The 14,679-nt window shown below is 36.2% G+C and overlaps 1 protein-coding gene across 1 annotated transcript in view; it reads right to left on the bottom strand.

Moving 5' to 3' along the window:
• Positions 1-14,679, bottom strand: part of LOC101112602 (contactin-6) — a 328,617-nt gene that overhangs the window by 260,173 nt on the left and 53,765 nt on the right. Inside the window, 1 exon segment of the mRNA XM_060402851.1 lies at positions 1,505-1,640. Coding sequence (XP_060258834.1) covers positions 1,505-1,559 — 55 coding nt within the window. The 5' untranslated portion in view covers positions 1,560-1,640.

The raw sequence follows: 14,679 nt of genomic DNA on the forward strand, positions 1-14,679 counted from the left end.
AATGTAATAACTGAATAAACACAACGATAGCACTTCTAGCCACTGGATTCTCTAGTAGTAAAAATATCATTATTTACATGTTTTTCTGATTCTAATGGCTGTTTTGCATATTTTAACCTTTTCATACTTTTAAAAATTAGAAATGTTTCCGCTTCTTAGAATTGTTTTTGAATATTTGCCTCTTACAATTACCATGTTTCTGACTTGTGTGTTACTATGTTTGTTCCTATGTTTCTCCTAATATATTAGGTCTTTGTTATGAATATAGGAAACTTCGGTAGTACCCACTACCACAGTTGGCGGGAAGCAGTGTGTGTTGATAGAAGAGTTGCTCTGAAATTAGATGACTGAGACAATGTTCATGTTGTGTGGCAACTCACACAGGTAAGCTTGAAAATTCAGAATAGAATTCCATGTTCTTAATAGAACTATGGTTGACTACATTCAAAGTTAGTCACTATTATCTGCTTTACTGTTTCCATACCCCTTTCCAGTGTAATTTTGTTGTTTTTCTATCAAGAGATGGAGTTTATTCTTATATTTCTTAAATCTCATAGTGTGACTGGCAATGTTTAAAAGAATGCAGCAGAAATGGCACTGTGTCAGTTGCAAGTCTTAACATTAAAAAATCTTGCATACCTCTGATTTCTCTTGGAATTTTGAGCAGACACTATATGAAGGACCTCAGACTTAGGATAAAAGAACACTTGGTTTGGAGCAGAGACAGCCCAGTGGTCTCTATTGCCAGACTAGCCAGGTCCCAGATGACCCAATAGATTAACCACAGATGTAAAGCACTCAAGCAAAATCAAAAGAATAGGCCAGTTGAGCCTACTTAAAGTTGCCCATCTATAAATTTTTCAACTAAATACATGGTTATTTGTTATTTTCATCCATTCAGATTTGTGATGGCTTGTTGCATGACAAAAGCTAACTGATATGCAGACTTCTTACTTAGGGTGAATAAAAGAATGTACAAAAAACTCTAAACTTATTCTGATATGATGCTCTATATTACTTTATCTTCTATACTGATATAGCTTTTAATCAATACCAAATTCCAAATTGGAAGAAAATATATATATTTCTATTTTCATTTTTAAAGACCACTCTAAAGGAAACAAAAAAATTATTCTTCATTGTTTATTGCTGACAAAATTTACTTAATCACATCTTTTTACTATAAAAATTTCACACTTGACAATTTATAACTGAAATCATCTCAGTTCTGTTTAAAAATGGCACTTGATTAAATTTTTTAAGGATTAAACTCTATATTAGCCATAGAGGTTACCTGGAAAATTTTATCATTTAGTTATTTAAATAATGTAAGTATTAGATTGGACAAAAAGTTCTTTTGGGTTTTTCTGTAAGATGTTACGGGAAAACATGAAAGAACTTTTTTGCCAACCCTATATTATGTATTTGAAAATTGCTTCACCTGTAGAAAAAATAAAATGCCAATAGATTATCAATCAGAACTCATAATAATAGAACACTTTACCTGTGGAAATGTTTATGAGTGACATCAGAATTACCAGTTTCCATAGCAACCTCATTTCCACTTTCTAAGGTCAAAATTTCTCCCATACAATCAGCCAGAAAGAAAATGTCTATCTTCCAGTCAGTATTTCAAGAGTCTGAAAGAAAAAGAAAATTGTCATGAAATGACAAATGCAAAAATATACGTATTCTTACATATATATAAATTGTTGCATACCGGTTCAAGTTCATATTTAAATATCATTAATCTAAATAAAATAATCTAAAAGTCTACTTTTTACATGCATGTATAGATTGAAAGTTTTCATAATTTCAGCTCATATTCCCATAATTTAAATTCATACCTTAGATACAAACTACATTTGCTATAAAATTTTCTATAGCAGTTAATAGGCTGGAGTGCAATTCAATTGACTGTATTCTTGTGGATGAAAACTTTCACGAGTATAATTTTCAATTTGACTTTTTAAAATGTTAGAGAGGTTTAAAGACATGTTAAATCAACTCCCACAATTCTGTCGGTGTCTTTTATTTTTTTTTATACAATTAGGAATAAGGTAAAATTTTGCTTTATCTTTTATATAACAGTGACTTTACACATTTCATGGATTAAGTGTTTTTTAATCAGTATTATTGAGAATATACTCATTGAGAAGGATTATCTTTACTAGAACTAATATTAATATTTTGCTAAAACTTCTGTAGGATTCAATTTCTGGAAATATTATGTGTAAAGTGTGAGATATGCTTTTCTTATTCAATAACATCATAATTTTCTTTAATTTATTTTGACATTTAAGCTTTCCAGTGATAAAAGAAATCAAAATAATAGTTTGGTTGGCCTTTATCCAAAAAGTGAAACTTAGTAAGCAGCTCATAAAGCTCATAATCTCAAAAAAGTGTAGAATGAACTCATCTAGGTCACATTTTTAATATATATCAGATGATAGGACCCTTTGCAACTTTTAACCTAGTGGAAATATATTTTCTTGCAACTTCAAATATCTCTTGGAAGTACGTGGATTTTAAGTGTAAATAATAAATTCAATCATTTTCTGATATATTTTTAAGTTTTAAAAATCTTTAATTTCTTTTTGTTACTAGTTACTTTGACATAAACACAAACCATTGACTATATTCTAAGTCTTTATAAAATCTAAATGCTTTCAAATTTAATCAAGGAATAAAAATCAAAAAGAAAATAAGCTGATCAATATGTTATGTTGAGCTGACAATGTCCTTCCAGAAATTTTCTCATATCTTACATCATCTTTCCATTCTCTTTGACACGAGAAGTTCCAAACTCTTAACATCTCACATTTAAGTGAAATTATACTCTATATTCCTTGGAAAGAAAGTTATGACCAACCTAGATAGCATATTCGAAAGCAGAGATTTTACTTTGCCAAGAAAGATCTGTCTAGTCAAGGCTATGATTTTTCCAGTAGTCATGTATGGATGTGAAAGTTAGACTGTGAAGAAAGCTGAGCACCAAAGAACTGATGCTTTTGAACTGTGGTGTTGGAGAAGACTCTTGAGATTCCCTTGGACTGCAAGGAGATCCAATCAGTCCATTGTAAAGGAGATCAGTCCTGGGTGTTCTTTGGAAGGACTGATGCTAAAGCTGAAACTCCAATACTTTGGCCACCTCATGTGAAGAGTTGACTCATTGGAAAAGACTCTGATGCTGGGAGGGATTGGGGGCAAGAGGAGAAGGGGACGACAGAGGATGAGATGGCTGGATGGCATCACCGACTCAATGGACATGAGGTTGAGTGAACTCCGGGAGTTGATGATGGACAGGGAGGCCTGGCATGCTGGAATTCATGGGGTCACAGAGAGTCGGACACGACTGAGCTACTGAACTGAACTGATACTCTATATCTATCTATTTTTTCAAGAAACATTTATTCATTTATATTTACTCTCTGCCAGGCATCAGGTACCTTGGTGTTAGTAATGAATCTAAAACTCTTCATTTCACCCTTGAGATCTTACATTTTATAAGAAAAACAGCAAAATCAAGCACACACATGCACACACACACACACACAGATGTGGTAAATATGGTAATATGTGGAAGAAGATAAGTGCTATCTATGAGATCTATGAGGTGATGCTCAAGTAGTGTGTTTGAACTGAGGCTTGAAAAATGAGTAGCTCTTAGCCAGGCAATTGTATGTATGCACATGAGGAGGGCAGTAGGACAGCAGGGATTAAGGTAGGTAAAATGAGGAAGGAGACTAAGCAAAAGGGAAGGAGTGTGAAAAGTCCTGAAGCAGGACTGAGTGTATATTTTCAAAGACCTTAGAAAGATTCAGGTGCTATTCAGAAGAACAGTGGCATGAGACACGGCTGGAGAAAGACAAAGAGGTTAAACTATTCAAGGCCTATGGACCATGTTGACAAATATGGATGTTGCACTTTCAAATCATAATTGAGGATTTGAGGCAGGACATTGACATGATACAAACATAATTCTGGCTGATGTGGAGACTAGAAAGGGTGGAGTAGAAAGTAAAAACTTTTAATTACCAACTTATTTGATGGACATCATTAGTTTTTCCAATCAAACAATTCATTTTTCCCTTCTTCTGATAAAAGCTGTCTTTATGTATGTATTTATTTTATTTATCTATTTACTTCCTTTTTTTTTTAAGGAACCACCTTCCTATACATCATCAATCCGTATAATGAAAGTGAGATTTCCTTCATCCTCTAGCTACAGGGATGAAGATATGACCAGGTCTGTGTCAATGAGGAATCCATTCTCATTGCTACAGTGTTTTATAAAAGAAGGGGTACGTAGCCTAAGCCAAACTAATGACAACAAAGCCAGTGGTTTGTCAATGATATTACAACAACTAAGATGCCAAGATTTAAATCTGTTGATCCAGTGTAATATAACATTTCGTAAGTCATATCTTCACCCAGTTTAGAAGGCATGGCTAAAAGCTTTCAATTCCCCTTAGCAGACAATTTACCGAGTCCCCACCCCAATTTCTTCCCTTCTCAAGCTCTGACACTTCTGGATTATAATGCATAAAAACTCAATCTCCAGAGATCTCTAGCTACCTAACAATCAGGAATGACCCTTCTTCCTAAGGCAAAATAATTCCATGAAAGCCCTGGAAATATAGCTAACCCTATCTCATTTGCTGCTCTTATCTTGTCCACACCTAAGACCCAGCTTGCTTTTATCCTGTCCCTAGGGACATTTCCCTGCATATTCCTTCTCTCGTTTGGATATGTAGGAAACAAGAGTTTTGCTTCACATATCTGAGTGTTATTATCATAAAATGATGAAGTGCCTCACCAAGTTTAAAACCTGGAATTCTCCAATGTGAATGAATAAGACAAAGTTTTGTCTAATAGTTTGTGCTGTATTTTTGTCTCTTGCAAACAAAAAGCCTGACTGCTATATTCATTTTTTATCCTGAATTAATATAATGTTTTTCTTAAAGACTCCAGAGCAAACTGATGTGATACATACCCTTTGAGCATTGTGTTTATCAAAGACTCCATTATATCGCCAGCATTTTCATACCTTATTTTGAAGATAAAACCAGATACAATACTAGCTCATAATACATGGTTTGGTATGGAATATAGAGCTCATGGGTATTCAGTCAGTATTTGTTTGGTTTGTTTTTGACAACTAAACAGTTTGGTAATCTAAAGATAGTGCTTATGGTGTTGTGTTTCTCTTAACCAGCTTAGTAATTTTGGGTGTTAAATGTACAGTAACGATGACTGTCAGCTTCCTCTTATGAAAATTGAAGGTTTTGACCTAGAGATCACCCTTAAATGTCTTCTAGCTCTAATAATCTAAGATTGTTTGATTTAACCTGGTGTATAATTTTGTAGCAAATATTGCCCTTTACCATCTGATTGCTTATCAACATCCTGTAATGAGGGCAAAGCCCAGGAGATAGTTTATTTAGCAATGCTCTATAAAGATAGCCTAAATAGCTAATATTTATGCATCACTTGCCATTTGTAAAAGTTCCATTTGTAAAAGTTTAAATTGCCTGAGGAAGGAGAATACACTGGCTCAATCAGAACAATCCAGATAAGAAGGGTCTGGTTATTTACTCACAACAAAATGGTATAGATATATTCAGTAGAGAAAAATTATGCTGGGAACTGATGCACAGAATAGCCACAGGAATTATTTCTAGGTTCCTAGAATCCTAAAGATTGCTCGAGGCAGAATAAAGGAGGCCAGTGTTTAAACTTAACTTAAAAGAACTTCTGAAGTTCTAAAAAAAAAAAAAAAATTCAAAAATGCATTACAAGCACATTGTTTTAGATGAGGTTTATAAACCATGCAATCTTTTAAATATCATTTCGGCCTGGAGAAGTGGGTGTCTTGGTTTATAACACACCTGCTAAGGTTGTTGTTCTATGATTACTGGACAGACTTATCTCCTCCAGACCATATGTGTTTCTTTTTCCTCTCTTGAAATTTCTTAGGGCAAAAGTAATCATTTCAAACACTTCAACACAAGAGTATGTATCGGTCCACAGTCAGTTTCTCAAAACTTTATTTTCTTAAAAAAAAAATAATCTCTGAAAGTTAAAATATCCTTGTAAATTGAGTGGCAAAACTAAATTTGGTGGTAAAACCTGTACTGAATTAATGTGATGTTGTTTAGTCTGTTTCCAAATTAGTATGAATACTTAGGTTTTGCTGCTAAACATGGTGTTGGTGGTTGACAGAGTTGTTGCCCACTGAAGGTATTCTAAATCCATGTAAATTTGCAAGATAAATTGCCTTTCTAAAGACTAAAGTAGAGGTCAGAAAATGAAGTCAGCTGACCAAATGCAGCCTTCTGTCTGCTTTTGTAAATAAAGTATCACTGGAATGCAATATACCTCTTTATTCATGCACTGTCTATGATTGTTTTTGTGTTACAAAGGCAAATTGAATATGCCAGAAACCATATGGTCTGCAAATCTGAATATTTTTACTGTCCAACCTTTTATAACTTTAGAATTTCTGGAAGTTCTGTTGCTAATCTCTTATCTAATACATTCTAAGCTCTAAAAACATTTGATTATAAGGATTTCAGGTACAGAAATGTAGAACTCTATTTCTCTAACTCCATGTGTATGTGCTCAGCAAAAATTATACATGTTTAACAGGGAAAAAATAGGTCTTGATTTTGAAGTAACTGAACTGTATCTTGCCTTTAGTAAATCCTTAGTAGGATTTCTTCTTACCATGTGTTTCAATCATCATCTGACCTTAGAAAGTAGATGAGAGAAGAATTAAGAGATGATTGTTGTGACAGTGAGGTTGTACCTAAAGATGGTTCTTCTTTTTCTTTTTAAAAAATATTTATTTAGTTATTTCATTTGTGGTTGTGGTTGTGGTTGTATCAGGTCTTAGTTGTGGCGTGCAGTTTCTTTCTTTGTGGCACTGAGACCTCTCTAGTTGTGGGGCACAGGCTTCAGAGCACATGGGCTCTGTAGTTGTGGCTTGTGGACTTAGTTGCTCCCTGGCATGTTGGATCTTAGTTACCTGGTCACATCCCCTGCATTGGTAGGCAGATTCTTAACTACTGGGCAACCAGGAAAGTCCCCCTAAGACTGTTTTTAACCCACACAACACAAACAGTTCTTTAGTTTCACTCAGAATAAGTCAATTTCTTAAAAAGCAGAAAGCGATCACTCAGTCTATTTCTTGCCATGAAACTAGTCAACTGTCTATGAGTGTGATACAAATGCTAGTAAACCAGGATTGATTAGGAAGTTAAGCATTGGCTAGACTTTAGGCAACAGAGTAATTCTGGGAGGTTGTTGCCATGTTAAACTGCGGTGTGGCCAACAGACATGGGAAGCAATGGGTGTAACCAAAGGAGAGATGGAATGCATCTCTGATCTTTATCTTTTACAAAAGAGCTTTCTGACTTCTCTTTGCACTGAGAACTAGTGACATATGGTTAAATAAAATGGCATGTGTATGTGCATGTACGGTTTGAAACAAGACTTTGAAAGGAGCTTATGAAGGATTGTACTTGGAACTCAATGATTAAACTTACAAGCTACAGAGAATGCCCAAGACACATCTCATTGAATGACAAAAGGAAAACATGGGTAGTCATTCTTGTCTAAAAAAAAACTGATACTCTTTAATATATGTGGATATATCTATGTGACACCAGTTTGAGTGATTAAGAATTATGTTCATTAGTACATACAGTTTATAGAAATCTTCAGGTCTGTTACATATTGTACCTGTGCAGTTCTTACCCCTTTCGCATTCAGTTCAGTTGCTCAGTCCTGTCCGACTCTGCGACCCCATGGACTGCAGCACACCAGGCTTCCCTGTCCATCACTAACTCCTGGAGCTTACTCAAACTCATGCCCATTGAGTTGGTGATGCCATTCAACCATCTTGTCCTCTGTCGTCCCTTTCTCCTCCTCCCTTTTGCATTAAGTAAAATTATTTTCTCACTTTGGTAGTAGGAAAAAGAAGCTACTACTAATTGGCTTTAGTGATCACTGTAAATACAAGATAAGAGAGTGAGCAGTGGAGGAATATTACTTAAAATACTGGCCAGCTTCTCTCTGTGTGTCACAATTGTGTTGCTTTAGTACGAAAGGAAATCATTGCTGCCAGTGCATTACTCTTAAAGGACTTTATTCTCTATTTACAGCAGCATTCCTTTGACATTACAGAATTTTGTAGCAGAGATTAAGATCCATTTTCAGTTGGCATGTTCATCATCAGAACAAATGTGCTCAGCACTAATTGCCCTTTTGTTTTTAATTGACCAGTTAATTAACTACATTAGATAAATTTAAAATCCCAAATCCATTTGCTTCAGGTAGCCCTACTGTTTTATTTCACTGTGATAACAGTCTACGGCCAGATAGAAGGTAAGATGCTTAATAATTTTAAAACAGATTTCCAACCTCAGCATTCATGGAGTTATTTACTATCAAGCTAATCAATAATAAATTAAAAATTGAAATATTTATGATCTAAAAATCTGGTTTAGACTAGGGAAACTCCAACTCCCATTAAGTCAGGCAAAGTAGCAAGATAAATCATGCCATCTGAGTCTATGTTTTCAGAATATAATGCTATCACTTATGATAATTGTTATGCTGACTCTCAAAATAGGCAATCATAATAGATGATAGATTAGTAGAAAGATATAGCACAGTGTGATTAATGCAATGGGAGAAGAAACATTCCTTCTTTCCTTAGAGGAGACATGATTACATGTTAAGTTGTTAACAGAATGGGATACATGCAAATACATTTGTTCTGACAGTAGGTAGAATCGTTTCTACGTGTTTTCTGATTAGAGCAACCAAGTTATAGAACTTAACTTAGTCATCAATACAGCCTATCTCATATGCCTTGTGCTTGCTGAAAGAGATTTGTGTGAAGAAATTAGTTTATAACTGATAAGAGACCATACTTTCAATTAATTTCAGAACTGAAAGAACATACAGATCTTTCTTGACTTACAGTGAGGTTATGTCCCAATAACCCCAACATAAGTTGAAAAATATCATGTCAACAGTATGCTCAATACACTTAGCCTACTGAGCAGCACAGCTTCACCAAGCTACTTTAAACATTCTCAGAATACATACATAGCCTACAGTTGGGTAAAATCATCTATCACAAAGCCTCTTTAATAATAAAGTGTTGACTATCTCTTGTAATATCTTGAATACTGTACCGAAAGTGAAAAACAGAAAGGTTGTAATTGTATCAGTTGTTTATTTATGTGATGGGGTGACTGACTGGGAGCTGTAACTGTCCAGTATCATTAGAGAGAAGCCTGCAGCTTACTGTTAGCCTAGAAGAAGATCTAAGTCAAGTGAAGTTGAATTTGAAACATAATACATCAGGGTCTACCTGTATATAGATAATGCCACTTTCATAGGTAACGAAACTGAGGCCTCAAAGAGGCAAATAGTTAGTCCTACAAAGTTTATGACCTAGAATGAAGCCTGAGAGCAGATCCCTGAGAGAGAGTCCTTCCTACTGTACATCCCTCTTGATCTGTGACACTGGGCATGTCCCCTTAGTAAAGGTTCAGCCTCTGTAAATCTGTTTTCCTAACTGAAAATGCAGGTAATGCCATCTTATAGAAATGCTCTCAGTGTTTCTATTGATCAGAATAAGAGGTTCTGGGTGGGTGGTAATGTAGTTTGGAGGATTTGTAATGTCAACTCTCATGTTTGAAATGGTGACCAGAGTGTTTGTTGTTCAGGCAAAACTAAGTTTATTAGGCTTAGTTTAGAAAAGGAGAGTATAACCTGACCTAATATTAGTACTATCTCAGAAGGGGAAGTTATGGGTGATATTTAAAGGGTTTTATGTCCTTAACTGAGTAACTTGAAGGTTGATCTTGCAAAAGGAGGAGCTGACTGGAAATAGACAGAGTGCATGGTGTAATAACTATAGATGGATGGGTGCAGAGAGGTAAGACTCTTGTAGGTGTTGATGTTGGCCTTGAAATGAAAGTTTTATCCTATAGAAGTGAATACTTTCTGAAGCAAATAACTAAATTGCTTTCAGTATCATTTAACATAGAGATAGGAAATTATGCAAGTTTCAGTTCTCAGTAATGAGTTGAATAATATGTATGGATTGCTAACCAGCCACCAAAGCAGAAGTTGGGAAACTTTTTCTGTAAAGAATCAAATAGGAAACAACTTTCACTTTTGCAGATCATTTGGCCTTTGTTGCCACTAGGAAACAGGACTGTTGTAGTGCAAATGTGGCTATATAGACAAGACATTAACAAAGGGGAGTAGTTGTGTTCTAATAAAACTTTATTTATAAAAGAGTAATGAAATATAGCATTTAATCCAAGGCCACAGTTTGCCAGCCTCTGTCTAAAGAATGGAACAGAGAGAAGTTTCTAGTGGGAAGTTATTACCCAAGCCTACTGAATATTTGATGAATTTCTGCAATGACAGGAAGGTGGGAGGGATAGTGAATATATGGATAGTGACTATATAAGGCAGCAAAACTCAGAAACATCTTGATTAAAACACATGGAGTGTAATCATTTGTTTCATTCTTTTTAATCCAAATATATCTGAATTTTGCTACCAATAAATAATTACATATATGATATACCATTACGTACAAGCTGGAATCAAAATTGCTGGGAGAAATATAAATAACCTTCAAGAAAATTCGAGATACCAAGGGAAAATTTCATGCGAAGATGGGCTCGATAAAGGACAGAAATGGTAAGGACCTAATGAAGCAGAATATATTAAGAAGAAGTGTCAAGAATACACAGAAGAACTGTACAAAAAAGATCTTCACGACCAAGATAATCACGATGGTGTGATCACTCACCTAGAGCCAGATATCCTGGAATGCAAAGTCAAGTGGGCCTTAGAAAGCATCACTAGGAACAAAGCTAGTGGAGGTGATGGAATTCCATTTGACCTATTTCAAATCTTGAAAGTGATGCTGTGAAAGTGCTGCACTCAATATACCAGCAAATTTGGAAAACTCAGCAGTGGCCACAGGACTGGAAAAGGTCAGTCTTCATTCCAATCCCAAAGAAAGGCAATGCCAAAGAGTGCTCAAACTACTGCACAATTGCACTCATCTCACACGCTAATAAAGTAATGCTCAAAATTCTTCAAGCTAGGCTTCAGCAATATGTAAACAGTGAAATTCCAGATATTCAAGCTGGTTTTAGAAAAGGCAGAGGAACCAGAGATCAAATTGCCAACATCCGCTGGATCATGGGAAAAGCAAGAGAGTTCCAGAAAAAAACCTCTACCTCTGCTTTATTGACTATGCCAAAGCCTTTGACTGTGTGGATCACAATAAACTGGAGAATTCTGAAAGAGATGGGAATACCAGACCACCTGACCTGCCTCTTGAGAAACCTTTATGCAGGTCAAGAAGCAACAGTTAGAACTGGACATGAAACAACAGATTGGTTCCAAATAGGAAAAGGAGTATGTCAAGGCTGTATATTGTCACCCTGCTTATTTAACTTCTATGCAGAGTACATCATGAGAAACGCTGGGCTGGAAGAAACACAAGCTGGAATCAAGATTGCCAGGAGAAATATCAATCATCTCAGATATGCAGATGACACCACCTTTATGGCAGAAAGTGAAGAGGAACTAAAAGCCTCTTGATGCAAGTGAAAGAGGAGAGTGAAAAAGTTGGCTTAAAGCTCAACATTCAGAAAACGAAGCTCATGGCATCCAGTCCCATCACTTTATGGCAAATAGATGGGGAAACAGTGGAAACAGTGTCAGACTTTATATGTTTAGGCTCCAATATCACTGCAGATGGTGATTGCAGCCATGAAATTAAAAGATGCTTACTCCTTGGAAGGAAAGTTATGACCAACTTAGATAGCATATTGAAAAGCAGAGACATTACTTTGCCAACAAAGGTCTGTCTAGTCAAGGCTATGGTTTTTCCAGTGGTCATATATGGATGTGAGAGTTGGACTGTGAAGAAAGCTGAGCACCGAAGAATTGATTCTTTTGAATTGTGGTGTTGGAGAAGACTCTTGAGAACCCATTGGACTGCAAGGGGTCCAACCAGTCCATTGTAAAGGAGATCAGTCCTGGTTGTTCGTTGGAAGAAATGATGCGGAAGCTGAAACTCCAGTACTTTGGCCACCTCATGCGAAGAGTTGACTCATTGGAAAAGACCCTGATGCTGGGAAAGACTGAAGGTGGGAGGAGAAGGGGACGACAGAGGATGAGATGGCTGGATGGCATCACCAACTCAATGGACATGAGTTTGAGTAAACTCTGGGAGTTGGTGATGGACAGGGACCTGGCGTGCTGCAGTCCATGGGGTCGCAAAGAGTCAGACACAACTGAGCAACTGAACTGAACTGATAGGATATCTATGTGATATATGCATAAGTTTAACAAGGAGCAGGTTTTCTTCTCTTTTCACTCTTTTTGCTTCTTCATATATTCCAACGTTTAAAAAAAAGAACTAAACAAAACAACAACATTTATACCAAGGTACTATTGAAACCACTATGTGCATGAAGTACTCTCTTTTGTTTGAGGGAAATATAAATAAGCTTATTGGGGTGCAATAATAGAGCATTAGAGGGAAAAACATATTTCTTTATGTGCTTAATAAAGAAAAACTAGACTGTGGGGAAAGTTTTCTTTTCCCTGCTTTGCTAAACTAAACTTGTCATTTTAAAGAAAAACAAAGCAAAACAGATTGGTATATTCCAAAACAACATCTAATCTAATAAGATGGTATTTAAGAAAAATATATATTAAGTTTTAGGTTTTAAAACTGATCTGCTTATTCAGAATAGGAATGTGGAGTGGGGGAAAGTGATTTCACAATTTAAAGTTAAAAAGTAAACACAACATGGGGTAATTCTAAGGCCAGGAATTCAGTAGTGGCTTACATTTTGACATAGTTGCCAAAAATCAGATGTAACTGAGGTTGCATTAATAAAAGCATATTGTTCAAAACAACCGAGGTGCCACTTCTGCCTTAACCTGCACCTGCACTTGTGTGACCACATAGAGGGATTGTATTCTCTCCTGAACATCGTGGTTTAAGAGGAATTTTGATAAATTGAAAGCCTCTCCTATGGAGCAGGGTGAGGATGATGAAGTGGCTGGGAGCTTGTGAGGGTCAGTGGAGAGAAATGAGTATGTTTAGCCTGGGGAAGAGAGGATTTAGTAGGCAGAGAAGAGCCATCTTCAAATATTTGAAGGGCTGTCTTGTGGAAGAAGGATTAGACTTATTATTTGTGTCTCAGGAGACCAGAACTGGGACCAAAGGGTAGACATTTCAGGGCAGCAAATTTCAGCTTAATATCAGCCCAGAGCATTTTAACAAGTAGAATTGTTTATCCAGTGTTTAAGTGCACTGGCTTTGAAACCTAGACATTCTGGGTTTTTATCTCAAAACCTACAGACATTTAATAGCTTTGTGACTTTAGAGGAAGTAAAATACCCTATCTGAGCCTCAGTTTTATGATAATTACAATAGAAAAAGTACTATCTACTGCGTGAGGTTTATATGAGGATTCAATGAGATTGTGCATGCAAAGAGTAAAAGCACTTTCTCCATGAGATGGCACGTTCATCATGACTAGGTGTATAGAAGGAACAGCTAGATGACAATTTCTCTGGGGTATCATAGAGGACAATTCTGCATTGAGCAGAAAGTTAAACTAGATAACTAAGCCCTTAGAACTTAGAACTAAGCCCCTCTAAACTTGCAGCTTTTTATTCCTGTAAAGAGCAAGAAGCTGAAATTCCTCTGTACCACGAATCATTAAGTGGTGGTCCAAAAGCTGGATTCCCCCAGAAGAACATTTTAAAGTTGGGAAACTGAAATAACAATGAACATTCCGGTTTTTCTTTATGTGTCTGAAGACTTGGCATCACTGAGTTCACATTTCTCCATACTAACAGCATCTTTAAAAAGACATTAACGACAATGAACATCAGGAGTATTTGACCCTTTAGTAGTATTTGCCTTAGTTTAAACAATCAGACCCAGTTTGTTAAGATTCCAGCCACTACAGTCTCATTTCACCTGCTTAGTCTCTGAAGGCAGTGTATTTGCCATCTGTCTCCTACAGCTACGTGAGACATCTGGAAGCAGTCCTTTTGGACTATATGACAGGACAGAAAAATAGAAGATGAAAGAGAATGACTGGGATATCAGCAGGCTGTCTAAAAGGGAATGTTAATAGCTATAGTATTAATAATATTATTTTTTGAATACTGACCAATACTAGGCTCTAGGGCTTCCCAGGTAGTGCCTGGCAGGTTACAGTCCATGAGGTCTCAAAGATTCGGACACAGCTGAGTACTTGCATGCATTCACACCATGCTCTATGTCAAGGATTGCATGTACATTGTCTCATTTAATCTTTACAGCAGTCCTATCACATGTGTAAAATGAGTGTTCTCCTTTTACGGGTGAGGACACTAAAGCTTGGAGGTGTAAGAAATTGGACAAAGCATGCCCAGCTAATAAGTGACAGAAAAGTCCCTCATCTGACCACTACCTGTTCTAATCCTAAACCTTGACTTGCCTCCACAATGGCTAATCTTACGGACGTTACAATTTTGCCTAAACCTGATCCTGGGAGATTTGATTCAAGTTTCTGAGCAAACATATTTCTGATAGGAAAGATTTCTTCCTATCAGAGT

This window comes from Ovis aries, chromosome 19 (genome assembly GCF_016772045.2).
Source record: "Ovis aries strain OAR_USU_Benz2616 breed Rambouillet chromosome 19, ARS-UI_Ramb_v3.0, whole genome shotgun sequence".
NCBI lineage: Eukaryota > Metazoa > Chordata > Mammalia > Artiodactyla > Bovidae > Ovis > Ovis aries.